General features: G+C 32.0%; 3 protein-coding genes across 4 annotated transcripts; 2 read left to right on the forward strand and 1 right to left on the reverse strand.

Moving 5' to 3' along the window:
- Positions 1–421: 421 nt before the first annotated feature.
- LOC103577468 (probable RNA helicase armi) lies at positions 422–6,039 on the forward strand. Its single transcript, XM_008558110.3, has 3 exons — positions 422–649; positions 969–4,616; positions 4,679–6,039. The coding sequence occupies exons 2-3, from the start codon at positions 1,362–1,364 to the stop codon at positions 5,033–5,035; spliced, it is 3,612 nt and encodes a 1,203-aa protein (XP_008556332.1). The 5' UTR covers positions 422–649; positions 969–1,361; the 3' UTR covers positions 5,036–6,039.
- Positions 6,040–6,130: 91 nt separating this feature from the next.
- Positions 6,131–8,163, reverse strand: LOC103577467 (eukaryotic translation initiation factor 3 subunit E). Its single transcript, XM_008558109.3, has 8 exons — positions 7,957–8,163; positions 7,752–7,868; positions 7,520–7,681; positions 7,325–7,447; positions 7,023–7,255; positions 6,818–6,935; positions 6,527–6,738; positions 6,131–6,444 (listed from the first exon to the last, which is right to left on the reverse strand). Exons 1-8 carry the CDS (start codon positions 8,044–8,046, stop codon positions 6,186–6,188), a joined length of 1,314 nt encoding a protein of 437 aa, XP_008556331.1. The 5' UTR covers positions 8,047–8,163; the 3' UTR covers positions 6,131–6,185.
- A 186-nt stretch (positions 8,164–8,349) lies between these two features.
- LOC103577466 (zinc finger protein 62) lies at positions 8,350–13,839 on the forward strand. Of its 2 annotated transcripts, XM_008558108.2 has the most exons (3): positions 8,350–8,818; positions 9,436–10,732; positions 10,817–13,839. In XM_008558108.2, the coding sequence occupies exons 1-3, from the start codon at positions 8,639–8,641 to the stop codon at positions 13,222–13,224; spliced, it is 3,885 nt and encodes a 1,294-aa protein (XP_008556330.1). In that variant the 5' UTR covers positions 8,350–8,638; the 3' UTR covers positions 13,225–13,839. The 2 variants fall into 2 exon arrangements, with proteins under 2 accessions (XP_008556330.1, XP_008556329.1); XM_008558107.2 differs by having other exon boundaries at positions 9,436–13,839.
- The last annotated feature ends 1,512 nt before the right edge of the window (positions 13,840–15,351 follow it).

The raw sequence follows: 15,351 nt of genomic DNA on the forward strand, positions 1-15,351 counted from the left end.
AATTGAATACACGATAATTATTGGTAAGGAACTAATGCAAAAAAAAAAAAAGATTAATTGTTAATTAACAATTATGATTAAATAAGAAGTATAGTAACTAAAAATTTATAAATTTCTAATGTTAATAATATTTAATTTAAAATTAAGCTTTTTTTGGACTTCCGATTTCATTGTATAGTTACGCAGCTCAAATATAATTTTTATAATAAAAAAAAATTTGATAAAATAATGTGATTATTTATTTATTAACCATTTTAATTGTATGTAACAGTAATTACAATAATCCATGTTTAAACATGGTTTTCTGGAAACAATTCCAATGGTAAATTTCTACCTGAGCCCTAATGAGTGACGTCAACAATAAACTTGACATTAAAATGAATCAGATTAAATTCAAAAGGATGGTGATCCCTCGACTGCCTGATGTGCTGCCTCGTAGCGGCAACTTATTAAATTTAAATGTATAAACAACTTAATAACCTCAAGATCTTTAAAAAATAAACAATCCATTATTCATAAAAATTTCAATCAAATTTATTTTCTCCGTAAAATTGAACCCTCATTTCCTTTAATTATTTCAAATATCTCGTAACATGGATTTGTTTTATAAAATAAAATATTAACATTTACATTGATATTTTTATTACGAGTAAGTAAATTACATCCACGTGGTTACGTTTAATTTATTTTAATTTTCTGAAAATAAATTAATTAACATAAATATGATACTGCAATTAGCTATCTAATAATATTCGGATTTTAGAAAAACGATAAATTACCAAAAAAAAAAATATTTCAGAAATTTGCACTTGTAGTTTTTTAAATTTTCTACATGTGCATATTTTTAGTTTTTTCAATTTTCAAATTGAATTGTCAAAAGGAAAAATCCAAAAATTTCTAACTGTCTGCTAACTTCAGGATCGTTAAAAAATGAATAATTATCTTTAATAAAAATTAAATTTTTGTAGATTTTTTTAATTGGATAATATGAATCCATCACCATTATCACCAACAACATTAGGAACGTCATCAGGTCGTAGTGATTCACAAGACTCCGGTTTAAACACAAATGGAACTCCAGTGTCTAAAATATTAAATCACATGAAACATGAACTGCAAGTTCAAAATCAAAAGAAAAAATTAGAAAAAGAATTACACGCCAAGCGGATCCAGTCATTGAGAAAAGAATTAGAATATTTGAAAGCCACTGAATGGAGATATCAGTCAATCGATGGATACAAATAGTCATCAATTGAATAAACTCATTTAGATAAAAAATAAATTTTATTATCGACAGAAAGAATTTATATCCTAGATAATTTAAAATATTTTTCTACATAATTTATTTTTTTATTTACAAAATGTTTTCTCTACTAGTTAATGCTGCCAAATATATTTGGGGTAAGACTGATGACGAACCAAATATTGATGAAATAATAAGCAGACTTGAAAATTTTAATGATGATAATAATGATCCTTTATTAGAAGAGAACGACAATCATAACATCGAAGGATGTTTTTATAAAAATGGAATCATAACATCAATAACAGCGGACACCATTTTGATAGATGATCGCTATATCTGCGACGTATCAAACGCGCCGATAAATAATTTAGAAAAAGGATTAAAAGTCCACTATCTCGCTTACCAGGTCAGCGAAGATGATATCAAAGTACGTAAAATAATATCAATAATAAATGATTACTGGGATGTAAATAACGATGACAGTGACGTTAATAAAATTGAAAAAAATCAAATGATTCGTAAAAGTATTGTCTGTAAAGTAATGAAACGCGACGGGCGCAAAGTCCATTTGGAGCCGATAAATACAATAATTGATTTAGACAAAATAAATTCAACTTTTGTGCCGTATCGCGGTGATTGGGTACAAGTAGAATCGCTGGTTGAATTGAACGAAGACTCTGGTGATCTGGCTGGCGAGGTATTGGATATAAGTAAAATACAGCCGTTGCGATCGACAATTAAAATAGGATTGATAACAAAGTATGATAGTGATAAAGGTGTTGGGAATGTCGACAATAACATGATATTTAGTAAAGTCGCTTGTCAGCCCGGTTACATTCCTTACGTGGGTGACAAAGTCGTCTGCGATAGTATTGAAAGTGATCAGGGAGTTTTCACATGGAGATGTTTGACTGTCGTACCGCTTATCCAGGTTGTCAACAGCAGACAGACAGTCCCATTGGTCAACAACACCAGTCAAATAAATCAAGATGATTTGAAGACGCTGCTAAAAAATAAAAATGATATTGCAATCACTGATGACTTGAGTTTTGATCTAGAATTTTGTGAAGCCAAAGAATTGGATGTTGTTGTAGCAAATAATGGAGCTACTGATTGCACTTTAACTAAAGGCGTCTTTATGTCGAAAAAATCCCAGTCCCAGTTGTCATTACTGTCACCGGAAATAAATGAAAAAATTAAGTTACAACCCGGTGACTCAGTAGTTTACAAATTTTTGTGTACAGCGAAATTTGTTGGGTCAACTAAAGAGCTCTTTATATTTTGCTTCAATAATTTTACAATCGGGCGTATGTTTGAGATAAACGTTAATGCTAAAAGTGTATCAGCAATGTCGGATAATGAAAATAAAAATTATAATAGTAATAGATTGGTCAGACATGACGTTTATGATCAAGAGTCTTATATACCGGGTGTACGTCCATGCAAGGCGCCGAATTTTATAAAAGTACGGAGCGGAGTTTACCGGATTCCTCAGCGTTACTGGAACATCATACTGCCTTGTATCAATGAAAAGAGATCTGCTATTGAATTAGAAGGTGTCGTTGGAGAAGCGTTGGCGTTTTTAAATGACACGCTGACTCTTCATAATTATCGCGATCGCTTTCACGCTCTTCTCTATTTGGAGGAAATGAATCTCACTATTGAAATGCAAAAGTATGACATGGATTCTGCAGTTATGACACACGCTGGAGAGTATTTAAGTCTTAAAGTTCCTGGACTGGCTGAAAAACGCCCGTCGCTTATCATCGGAGACCGTGTTATCGTCTCGTTTAACTGGGATTCAAGTGGCGGGAAGATAAAAAATGAAGGTTTTGTTCACAAAGTTAAAAATTCTGAAGTACTTCTTAAATTCAACCCGGAATTTCACAATACTTATAATGGCGAAGATTGTCAGCTTACATTCAAAAGTTCATACTCTGGACTTTCTCGTGCTCATAATGCAGTAAATCTCGCAATCACTAATTTAGGCGCTGAAATTTTATTCCCTACATCTGTTACTGAAAAGGAATCACAAATTTATTTAGAAGAAAATGATCCAGATGAAAAACCAAAGAGTTTTAAAAAATCAAATCAATCTTCATCATCATTATCATCATCATCCGGTAGCACTTCCGCTGAATCGACTCCTTCGAAAAATGAAAAACCCAAAGCTTCAGCAAGATTATTAAAACTATTATCCGAAATCGATTCTAAAGAAAAAGCAGCATCAGAAAAAAATATTGATTCTGATCAAGTTATCGATTCATGCAAATCACAAATAAAAAAACGTAAATTAATTTGGTTTAATAAGAAACTTAATTACTATCAGAAAGAAGCTGTCAGAAATATATTATGTGGCATAGCACGTCCACTTCCGTATGTTATATTCGGGCCACCAGGTACAGGAAAAACTATAACTCTTTGCGAAGCTATTCTACAGATACTGACAACTATTCCCGAGAGCCGGATACTCATCGCAACTCCGTCAAACAGCTCAGCAAATTTAATTGCCGAACGTTTACTCGACAGCAATTCATTGAAGCCTGGTGACTTGGTACGATTAGTTGCTCATCATTGTCTGAGTGACGACTCTATACCCGAGAGACTGCTGCCTTTTTGTGCGACGGGTGACTTAGCTGCCGAAGGAAGTTCCAAGAGATTCGAATATTCTGGATCTGGTCCTATGATTAATTGTACCATGAGTGTATTAGGAAGACATCGCATCACGATTGGCACATGCATTGCTCTGGGTTTGCTACACAACATGGGATTCCCACGCGGTCATTTTTCACACATTCTCGTTGACGAAGCAGGACAAGCCACAGAGCCTGAAATAATGGTGCCGCTGTCATACATCCACTCAGACACTGGGCAAATTGTTTTGGCTGGAGATCCAATGCAACTTGGACCAGTTGTATCAAGCAGACTGGCAGAACATTTCGGTCTCGCTGAGTCATATCTTGTAAGACTACTCCAGCAATTTCCGTATCAACGTGATAATGAAGGGTTTGAAATGGGATACGATCCAAGACTTATTACCAAACTTGTTATTAATTATCGCAGTCTTCCAGAAATTTTGGAACTTCCGAATTCATTATTTTATGACTCGGAATTGGTTTCAAATGTTAGTAGTACTGACAGTCCTGAAGCAGAAATATTGAGGTCGATTGCTGATGAGTTGCCTTCGCGTGACGGTCAGCCACCGGCTGTTGTTTTTCACGGAGTCAATGGAGAGAATCGTCAAGATTCGGACAGTCCTAGTTGGTATAATCCAGCGGAAGCGACTCAAGTTTATCTTTATCTTTTGAAACTTTACAAGCGAGGGTTCAATGAGAACGACATTGGAATTATTACGCCTTATCAAAAACAAGTAAGTTTTTATTGTAATTTATAACAAATTATTTGGTTTTTATTAAATTATTGCTTCATCAGGTTGCGCAAATACGTTCATTATTATGGGAGTTGGACATGCAGCTGCCAAAAGTAGGAAGTGTAGAAGAATTTCAGGGTCAAGAACGTAAAATAATTATTTTGTCAACAGTCAGGTCTTGCAATAATTTTGTCAGCAATGATGCTCGGCATGCGCTGGGTTTCGTAGCATCACCGCGAAGGCTGAATGTTGCTATTACACGACCACGTGCTCTGTTAATTATAATCGGGAACCCGTTTTTATTAGCTAAGGATCCATGTTGGAGAAGTGTACTGACTTATTGTCTGAAAAATGATTCTTATACTGGCTGTAATTTCTCCATGTCATGTGTTGATGATACTGATGATCCATGTGATTAAATTCCAAGTGATAGGTCATTATTTGTATTGAAGAAATAGAAAAAAATTAATTTCAGTTGACAAGTCCGGCGTTTATTCGAAATAAGTATTAATTTAATTTACGTGCTCATTTTAATTTTAAGTTTTCTGTTCTCATGACTATGGGGTCAGATAAATCTATTCAAGTTTGATATTATAATTAATTATTTATTTAATTCTATTACATAATTTTGTTTATTAAAATTATTTTTTTTTTTTGGTTATAAAAAATTAAGTAAATTTATTTGTTATATTTTAAAAATTGATGAAAAACTTTTTGTATCTAATAAAAATTATGTAGAGTAAATTACTCAGTTCCTCTTTTCAAAAAAATTTTTTTACAAATTAAGGCCATAAGAAAGTTTATAATTTTTGCTTATTAAATCAAGATTAATTAGTCTTTAATCAAATGTTTATAATTATTATATGAAAAAATAATATCTGGTTAAATGAGGATTCTATTTAATTATTAAAAAAATAAATAATTTTCAAAATATACAGAGAAACTGAACTGATGAACTTGCAATCAAATACTTAACCCAAAGTTATCAATAATGAATTAAAATAATTAACATTTTTTGATTATTTAATTTCTTATATAAAAAAATGAATGCATATTATATTTTTATTTTGTTTATTGAAATTAGTCATGACCATGTAATTATTAATTGAAATATAAAATTAATAAATATTAATTTATACATCAATTTGCATCTGTACAAAACCTCTTATTTTAATTACTCATTACACATAAAAAAAAAAAATTCACATATTTTTTTTATTGTTATTGCGAAGACTGGTTTAACTAAAAGTTTTTAAATGTTTAATTTATAATTATTAATCCTAAATATTAATCGATAATTCTTCAATTTATTTGATACAGTCAATTGCAATTAATTTTAAAATTATTATGGCTCGGGCGGCTGAGAAACGAAACAGCAAAAAAATTTTAAACTTATTAGCTCATTTCATTTCTCAGCCGCCCACCGTAATAATTTCACACCATAAATCATCAGTAATTTAAATTCAAAAAATGTTCTTTTCTTAAAGTTTCGATAAATGATTTAAAATAATATGTTATCGATATAAATAAATGAAGTTTATTTCGATTAAAGTATTGTTATAAAATGACTTAGTTCCAAACAATACTAACACGATCTTGATTTTTAGCTTTCAATTTACGTTCAATAAGATTTTCTAACGCTTCACTTCGTACGCTCAAAGTTTCTATTTTTTCAACCAATTGTTGGTATGGAGACGCCGGTTGTCCGCCCATAACGACATGTCCCAGTTTACTGTCAATTTTAGCATCCAATCGTGCATTACGAATTAAATTAACGATCCAGCATTCAGCTACATCAGCTTTCATGTTTAGTTTTTCAGCGAGCATACTAAAATTGTTAATTATAAAAAACTAAATAAATATCAAAGGCCGATTATTGGTTTTAAAATAATAAACCATAAAATACAAACCCAATGCTGATGCATTGATGAATGCGGCAGAAAGTTTCAAAAATCATCAATCTTGCGTTCTCAACAAATTCACTCAGCAAAGCGATAAGGAAGAAATCATTAAAGACAACTGTTTGGCATTCCTGTAGTTTTTGGCGAGCGCCATCAAAGTCAAAATTGACATACAGATGTTCCAAAAATTCAGTGATTGGATCGCGGTATGTATAAGATTCCTAAATAACAATAAAATAAAATTAAACATACGACCAAATCATAACTAGTTTTAAATATATGTATATTAAAAAAACTTACTTGTTGAATTACTTTGACAAGATCCTTCAAAGTTGATCGCTTCGACCGATTCACAATAACTGCAGCAGCCAAGTAACGGAGAATGTGTGGACAAGTTGTTTGAATAGCATTCAAGTAGCTGAGTAATTTTATAAATATATTACTGTAGTGTCAGTAGATTTTTTAAACTAAATAAAGATAGAATTTGCTGGGAGTTAATACTTACTGAGGACGATAGAGGAACATTTCAATAATTAAATCACGTCCTTTAACGTGATTGAAAAAGACAAACAAGCTCCAGTGAATTAACCATGTACGTTGTTGAAGAACATGAAGAGAATTACCAATAGCATTGTTGTCAATGTATTCACGTAATTTATTTACGTCTTCCAATGCAGTATCCCAGTTCTGAGCAAGAATTTCAGATGCAAGTTTACCCCAGAGAACGTTTAAATAATTCTGAAATGTAATTTTATATTTTTATATCATTAATTAACTCATTAAATTAATTTCTTTAATTAAAATTACCTTGTCAGTTGGTGGCATAATCAACATGTAGAAGTACAAGTACGATGTGGAGATTGAATAATTACCGCACTCATATCGGTACTTTGCTAATTTTACAAGTCCGTCCATCATTTCAATTTTGAACTAGAAATTTAAATATTTTATTTTACTATAAATTTATCAGTACCAACTAGTTGATAAATTTGATATACTTACTTCTAAATCTTGAACCAAATAATTATTCAATGCTTTAGAATCCCGCATTTCTTCCATTTTTTTCATAACTTTCTCATCATTCATCCACCCAACGACTGTCGAAACATCATTTTGCAAAGATCCAAGTTCTTTGACAACTTCAGCACGACGGAACTTCAACTCCTGTAAAATAAAATAAATATAAAAATAAAAACAACAAACTTTTTAAACAACATAAATTGAAAAAACTCACTTCCGGAACTTCCTTATCAGGATACAACTGTTTCCTAATATCAATGACATAATCAATCATATTTGTTTTGCTAAGAATGTCAAGCTTAGCTTGCAGCAGTTCATTTTCATCATAAATCTATAAATACAAGCATAAATTAAATTTACATAAAAAAATGATATGTATAACCTAAAAAACCACATGGATGACATAAAAAATGACTTACCCGCTTAGTATCCAAAAATTCCAAAAGCGGAAAGGCTAAATGCCGATCAAGATACTGACCAATACGTGATGTAAGATCAAATTTAGCCATAGTTACTATTAATTACTTTCTTTATACAAAATAATCACTAAAAATTATCATACATCAGACGAATGACGACGCCATCAAAGAAGGGAAGGAAGGAAAGATCACAGAGCCAACAGTTCGTTTTTTTTTTTTTTAATTCTCCAAACCGGCGACGTATCGACTTGAAGTTGGTCAGGAACTCAACAATCGATTCACCAACAATCGATACGCACTTTTTGTCACCTATAGACAATCGATAACCTCGCAGTCGATTGATTGTACATTTTGTTGGAAATAATTCCAAGGAGACTCGACTGTTTACTTGATTAAATTGAAAAATTAATTAACTAATATAATTATAGTCTATATTTATTATTAATAATTTTAAAAATTAATTGACAATAAGTGACTATTTATATACTGTCATATATTTGGATAGATTAATGGATATGTAACAAAGTACATATATATCTATAAATAAGTGGTTTCGAAGAACGAGGTACGATAAGAGTCGTGAGTGGTGTGGTCGTGAGGACGACGTCGTGTGTAATTTTTTTAAACGGCGGAGAGGGTGGTCGGGTATTGAGATCCAGGCCCGTATCCTCCGAACGTAAACATGGACGCCGTTGATATTGAGGATAATAATCAAGTGTCGCACAACGACGATGACAATGTGGATGGGAACGTTGAAATTTGCCGGGTTTGTCTCCTCAGCAATCACTTGATGAGAGATTTGTTTGGAGAAAATGACGTTGTTTCATTATCTACTAAAGCCATGAGCTTTGCTAATGTTAAGGTTAGTAAATTATCAAATATACATTTTATTTAAGACGTCTTACTTTTATTTATTATTTCGCTACTGTTTAGTTGTGTATATTTATGTCAAATTTAAACTATCCCGGGTTACTTATTTTTTATTTATTTATTTATTTATTATTTATTTTATTGTTCGAACAAGACAACAGGAAACTCAGGTTGGACTTTGATTAATTTCGAACGCTAATCAATTTATAGTATTTTCTTTATTTTTATTTTAATTAGTATTGGTAATTATCAAGTTAATTAGTCATTTTTTATTATTTTTTTCTGATGGATTTATTTATTTTTATATCAATCTAAATTTTATGATTAAAAAAAAAAATTTTATTTATTGTTTTTAATTAAAATTTTAATTGTTATTGACAATTAAGTTTTAAATAAAATTATAAACATAAATTTTTATTTTTAAAACTACCCTAAATATTTTTTTTCTGTCGAATATAAAATTTCAAATTTGAAAAACAAAAATCCCTGGTAAATAAAATTTGTAAAAAATCGAATTATGTAATTTAAATTAATTAAAAATTTATGACAATCAATAAGAAAATTATTTCAAATAATTGATAAATTTAAAAAAATAAAATATTTTTTTAGATTCATCCAGATGACGGATTGCCAACTCAAGTCTGTTGCGAGTGCGCTGACAAATTAGAATCCGCGTATGAATTTAAATTACAAGTCGAACAAGCTGACAGTTTGTTAAGAGAAAAATATGACAGCTTGAATATCAAAGAAGAGTTATTTTTTAACGAAGTCGAAGTGCGTTTGGAAAACGAAAGGCATGATGATGTCACGGACATGGTTGACGAGCACTACGAAGTAACGGGCAGTGTGTCAGATGATAAGACGTCATTACTGAAAGATCACTTGGCATTATTACAAGTTGAAAAACTTACTCATCACCAAGAACAATATTTAGAAGATGAAGTTATGAAAGATCAAATAATGCAATCGGATGAACAATACATTGAAGACGAGCACACAGATGAGCAAATGATTACTGAAGCTATTGAGTCGTCAGCAAATGATAATATAAAACCTGAGTCAATAATGCATGACCAAGACGGCATTGCTGTTGAAGAACACAATTACATTGTACAGCACCAGGACTACACGCTGTCTAATGAGCAAGATCATGAATTAATTAACACTGATAACGTTAATGAACACGATGCAAGTGAATATTTATCAATAATTGGAGACGAAGAAAGACTAATTAAAGAAACTGAAAGCCATTTAGAGAATGTCATTGATGATGAAAAAAATAATTGTTATATTAATGACAATGATGAGGTCAATGATGATGATGATGATGACAATAATAAATTAAACACAATTGATGAAATTGAAATGAGTAAAAATGAATGTAATAATGCATCGACATGTCATAATGACATTGACCCAACAGACCAAGGGTCTGATGACGAAAACTATTTTGAAAATCTTAATTTAAGCAGCCGATTATCACAAACTCAATCAGTTAATAAACCTGATAATAAAATTTTCTTTATGTGTTACATTTGTGATCAAGAATTTTTGTCGAAAGATATTTTGAAAGAGCACATGAACTCGCATGACGAAGTTAAACAGACGTTGTCTATGAAAAAAACGCCAGATAAAGCTACGCAGAAAAATATTTCTCCTATTAAATCACAACCACCTTCGGGTAAAAAACCTAACAAATGTCCTTACTGTGGTAAAGAATATTTGTATGTTATATCATTTAAAAAACACATTAAACAACATCAAAAAAATGACGATGAGTTGAAAGAAAACATGGATTCGTTACTTCAGAATGATAATTCTGCGGATTCAAATAATTATGACAACACTGATACGTTTGAAGTGATTGCTGATGATAAACATAATATCGAAGAGTACACTGATAATGGTAATGATAATAGAAGTATTAATGTAGATATTGATCATCAAAATTTAAGTAAACATGGTAATAATTGTCCAGATATTTTTTCAGATAATTGTAACGAAGCTTCAGCTCATCAGGATTATCAAGATGATAAACAAAAGTGTAACATTTGCGAGCTGGAATTTGACTCGATGGATAAATTAAAAAATCATCGGTCGACTCATGTTATTGAAGGCGTAATAACAGAACAAGATTTAAAAGACGAGCTTGCTAGTATTTGTCAAAGAGAATATGACCAAGAGAAAATAATTGATGGTAATTTACAATTGGAAGTTAAAAAGGAATATAATGAACTCAAGTGTCCTACTTGCTTTTTATTGTTTGGTAGTAAAAAATCGCTGGCAAAACATTTAGAGACACATGAAAGTATAAGATACCGTTGTAAAATATGTGGTGATGAATTTACACAGAAAGACGATCTTCGTAAGCACGCTGAACAACACTCGCAAGTTAAAACATTCAAATGTATGCAGTGCAACAAAATATTTGCCAATGAACTGACACTGAGAAATCATTTGATAGCAACAAATCACAAGACAACTGTACACGGTGAAGAATATGATCCAAATAAAAGAATTAAAAGAGTGGCAGCACGTGCAGCGCAAAAAATAATTGACAAAATTAGCACTGAAGACAGCCTTGATGACTCGGAAAGAGATGATGACGATGATGATTATGACGAGTTAATTTTGAAGAGTGAGTCGGGAGTTAGTGGAAAAACTGGAGAAAAATCGGTGTCAAAAAAATTGTTTGGTAAAAGTAAAAATCTTGAATGTGAAACTTGTGGCAAGAGATGTATTTCTAAGCAAGCGTTGGCTAAACACATGGATTATCATATGAGAAATATGAAGGCTGAGTCTCCAGAGTCGAAAAATAAAAAAAATAATGAAGTAAAAGATATAACTCGTAGTGTTCCTGGATTTTCTGATATCAATGATGATGACGATGATGATGATGATGACAATGATTTTGATGGGGGGTTGGACTGGCCAATGGACAATCACGAGTGTTCGACATGTAAGAAAAGATACAGTACGAAAAAATCATTGTTGCGACATCAGCTTTTACATGAGGAGCCTAATTTTGAGTGCGATATATGTAATGTTAAATTTTATCGCAAAGACAAATTAAAAGCACACTACGATAAATGCTCGGAAAAGAATCCAAATCAAGTGAGGAAGTGTAATATTTGCGGCGATACCTTTGAGAATAATGATATTTTACGTGAACACAGATCAAAACACGTTGACGAGGGCATACTTACCGAGGAAGATTTGAAAGATTTGGAGCCTGGCTCTGAGGACAGAAAGGGAGAGAAAATAGCGAGGAAGAGACGCACTGATATTGTTGGATTGGAATGCACTGAATGTAACAAACAATATACGTCACGTAAAGGTCTTCTGAGACATATACAAGTGCATGAAGGTAAAAAATATCTTTGCGATATATGTCCAAAGAAATTTTACCGCCGTGAGCATTTGAAAATTCATGTCGCTAAGCATAATATGATAAAACCACACAAGTGTCCGCGTTGTTCAAAACGTTTTATGAAGGAGGAGCAGCTTTCCGCGCACTTGACTAAACACGAGAGAACGTTTAAGAAAAATAAAGAACCTGACAGTACATCCAAGAGATTTCTCTGTGAAATTTGTTCGAAAAGTTTTACTCAATCGACGACACTGGTTGCACATTTGCGAGCTCACAATGGCATAAAACCTTATGTATGTGAAGTTTGTGCAAGACCATTTACAACAAATGCATATTTAAAGATGCACATGAGAACTCACACACAAGAACGACCGTACACATGTCAATTTTGTGCACGTGCTTTCGCGAGAGCTGATACACTCGCAAATCATTTGACTTCACACACCGGCGAGGCCAAATATCACTGCAAGTATTGTCCGAAAAATTTCCGTCGACTGAAGTCACTCAAAGAGCACGTATTTATTCACACTGGACAGCGACCCTATGCCTGTCCTACGTGCGATCGAAGATTTAACAACAACGGAAGTCGCTATGCTCATAGCAAAAGATGCAAGCAGAATATGCTGCAGAATCAAGCCAGACAAAATCAACCACAAACTTCACAACCTCAAATTACTCAGCCTCAAATCACCCAGCCTCAAATCAGTCAACCTCAAATCAGTCAGCCTCAAATCAGTCAACCTCAGATCAATCAGCCTCAAATAAACCAACAGACAATAGCAATAGCATCAGCACCACAAACAGCTACCATCAGACTGGCACATTCTGTTGGCCCGACAATGCAAGTGGTTCAATCGAAAAATGTCAAGACAATAACAATCACAAGACCTGAAACAGTTGGTACTCATCAAATTTTACAACACCAAGAATTACTCATGCCACTTATTTTACCTCTTACTGTTACATTAACTGATTGCGATGACGAAGTTATTTTACCAGAGGGTACCAAGATATTTACCACTACGTAGTGGTAAAATAAACATATATTTTATTAATTATGTATCATGATATATTATTATTATTATTTTATAAAAACTATTACGGAATTATTTAAACACATTTTTAAAAGTTCTCACGGAATTTAATGTAAAAAATATATATACATATATTTGCTGCATGAAGGCAATCATAGGACATGTCCAGAAATTCACTATGGAAGAGACAGATGCAACTTCTGTGTTCAAAAATTTTATCTGGATGAACCAGAGGAATAATTTGATATTAGCAGAAAGTGTCCATGAACTGCGAAAGAGGTAAAGGCAACATCTGGTATTGTTCTTCTGGGTTTAAGTAAACCAAGTGGATGTCTGCTTACTGACCTACGAGATAAATGAATATCACTCCAATGTTTTTCTGGGCATGCTCGTAATCTTTACTATAATTTACAATTTAACAAAGTTTATTATTATATTATATATAATATCAATTATAATTAGATTTTTTGTCACAGAACAATGCTCGTAAAGTCGAGGTCTTGGTATGTTATTTATAAAATGATGATAATACTTTTGTTTACTTTAAATTTAAATAGTTATAGAAATTTAATTGGAGTTTATAATTTTGTTTTATCGACATAAATTTATATGAGAAATTATACAATTTCAGTGACAATTATTATTACAGTTATAATAAATAATTTTAGTTTAATTTAATTTTTATAATTTCAATAAGCTGACCAGCTTCGAACTTAGAAAATTTTTTTCTCGTTAGATGTCATAAGTTATGGAAAATAATTGCAGGCACTTATTTACATTTTAAATGTATATAATTGTTATAGTGTGAATAAATATTAGGTGTACAAAAAAGTTCTATCCGTTTTTTGTCAAAAAAAAATATATTTAAAAATTTTAAATAAAATACAAATTTTAATCAAAATAACCACCATCAGCATCTACTACCCTTTGCCAACGCTCAGGCAACTGATGGATCCCACGGCGATAAAAGGCTTGATCTTTTGTCGAAATGAAATCATCTATTGTTTTTTGCATTTCGTTTTCATTTTGTAAGTGTTTGTCAGCCAAGTAATTTTGCAATGAACGGAATAGGTGAAAATCACACGGTGCAAGGTCTGGTGAATACGCCGGGTGCGGTAAAACTTCCCACTGTAAATCATTTATAGTGTGGTGGACGATTGAACTTCTATAAGGCCTGGCGTTATCATGCTGCAGTATCACTGGTCGAGGTTTTTGTCCCGCAAATCGTCTTTTACTGTTGATTTCATCTGCTAATTTTTTTAATTGACAACTGTAGCGTTCTCCAGTAACGGTTTCTCCTGGTTTGAGTAACTCATAATATAGCACGCCCCACTCATCCCACCAAATACAAAGCAATATTTTTTTCCCAAAAACATTACGTTTTGGTGTTGATGTCGTTGGTTGTCCTGGGTCCTCCCAATATTTTCGACGTTTAGAATTCTCATAGTAAACCCACTTTTCGTCCCCTGTTACAAGTTTCCACAAAAAACTTTTTTTTTTATGTCGTGAAAGCAACGACAGGCAGGTGTCAACTCGTCTCTCTCGTTGTTCTGGAGTTAATTCATGAGGTACCCATTTTCCTTCTTTTTGAATCTTACCTAAAGCATGTAATCTTTCAGAAATAGCTTGTTGAGTAACGTTTAACTTTTTCGCAAGTTCTTGTTGTGTTTGTGCAGAATCTTGATTCAGTAATTCTTCCAATTTCTCGTCACTGATTGTTGAAGGTCTTCCAGAGCGTGGTTTATCATTTAAATTAAAATCTCCGTTTGTGAATTTCCGAAACCATCTTCGACAAGTACTGTCATCAATAACACTGTCACCATAAGTTGCACAGATTATTCTTTGAGCTTCAGCAGCACTTTTTCCTTGATGAAATTCATATAAAAGACAATGGCGGATATGCTCATTACTTACTTCCATTTTTAACTTAATAAAAAAATATATATATCGAAGATTAATATATTAAAAGTTTGATGAATTTAAAGAGTACAAACAGCTGTGCATGTACATATACGTATTCATAGCTAACCTATAAATAGCTGTTAGATAACTCCATCTTTGAAAAACGGGTAGAACTTTTTTGTACACCTAATAAATAAATTTGTAGCATTTCAATTTTAT

Source organism: Microplitis demolitor, chromosome 4, assembly GCF_026212275.2.
Source record: "Microplitis demolitor isolate Queensland-Clemson2020A chromosome 4, iyMicDemo2.1a, whole genome shotgun sequence".
Taxonomy (NCBI): domain Eukaryota; kingdom Metazoa; phylum Arthropoda; class Insecta; order Hymenoptera; family Braconidae; genus Microplitis; species Microplitis demolitor.